Source organism: Ailuropoda melanoleuca, unplaced genomic scaffold, assembly GCF_002007445.2.
Source record: "Ailuropoda melanoleuca isolate Jingjing unplaced genomic scaffold, ASM200744v2 unplaced-scaffold50985, whole genome shotgun sequence".
Lineage (NCBI taxonomy): Eukaryota > Metazoa > Chordata > Mammalia > Carnivora > Ursidae > Ailuropoda > Ailuropoda melanoleuca.
In genome coordinates, this window is record NW_023223820.1 from 1 (window position 1) to 726 (window position 726).

The 726-nt window shown below is 43.5% G+C and overlaps 1 protein-coding gene across 1 annotated transcript; it reads right to left on the reverse strand.

Moving 5' to 3' along the window:
- Window positions 1-86: 86 nt before the first annotated feature.
- On the reverse strand, window positions 87-719 carry LOC117799494 (ATP synthase subunit O, mitochondrial-like). Its single transcript, XM_034651977.1, has one exon. The coding sequence runs from the start codon at window positions 717-719 to the stop codon at window positions 87-89; it is 633 nt and encodes a 210-aa protein (XP_034507868.1).
- Window positions 720-726: the final 7 nt, after the last annotated feature.

Here is a 726-nt window from a genome sequence, read left to right on the forward strand (position 1 = left end):
ACAGTTTATTGATTTAATAGAAGTACAGGGGTTCCACTGTGGTATTTTACAGCTGGATAAAAACGTCAGCTAAATATGAATACTTCCTATGGGGCCCTCATAATTTTGGTCAGTTTCTGAATCTTGGCTTTGGTAGACATGTCAATAAATTTATCACCAATGGTGATAACCATTCCACCGAGGATAGCAGGATCAGTCTTAGTCTCTAGTTGCAGAACTTCACCTTTAGCCAGGAAGGCATTTAATGCAGTCTTTAAGTCAGCTAGTGTGGGCTCATCCAAAGGCTTTGCAGTTGTGACCGCACAAGTCACTTCACCACGATGAGCACTCATAATTTTACTGAAGGAATTAATGATGCCACCAACGCTCTTCAGGCGACCGTTTTCTGCAAGTAAGCAGACAAAATTTACAGTGATGGGAGTGAGCTTTTCTTTCGTCAAGATATCATTTAAGGTTTTCTGCTTGAGAGCACGCTTCACATGAGGATTGGTGATGAGAGCGAACGTTTTGGACTCCTTTACTAAAGCTGATACTCTGGTGAGTTCCTTCTCAACTTGTTCGAGTTTCTGTTGTTTTGAAGCAGCAGAATAAAGAGCAGTTGCATAGCGACCTTCCAGTCCAAACACAGGAATTGGAGGCCGGATCAACTTAGCAACTTGCATGGCAGTTCCAGTGCTGAAGTTTCGCACCTGCACTCGGAGTCCGGCGACTGCTGCCATCTTTTAC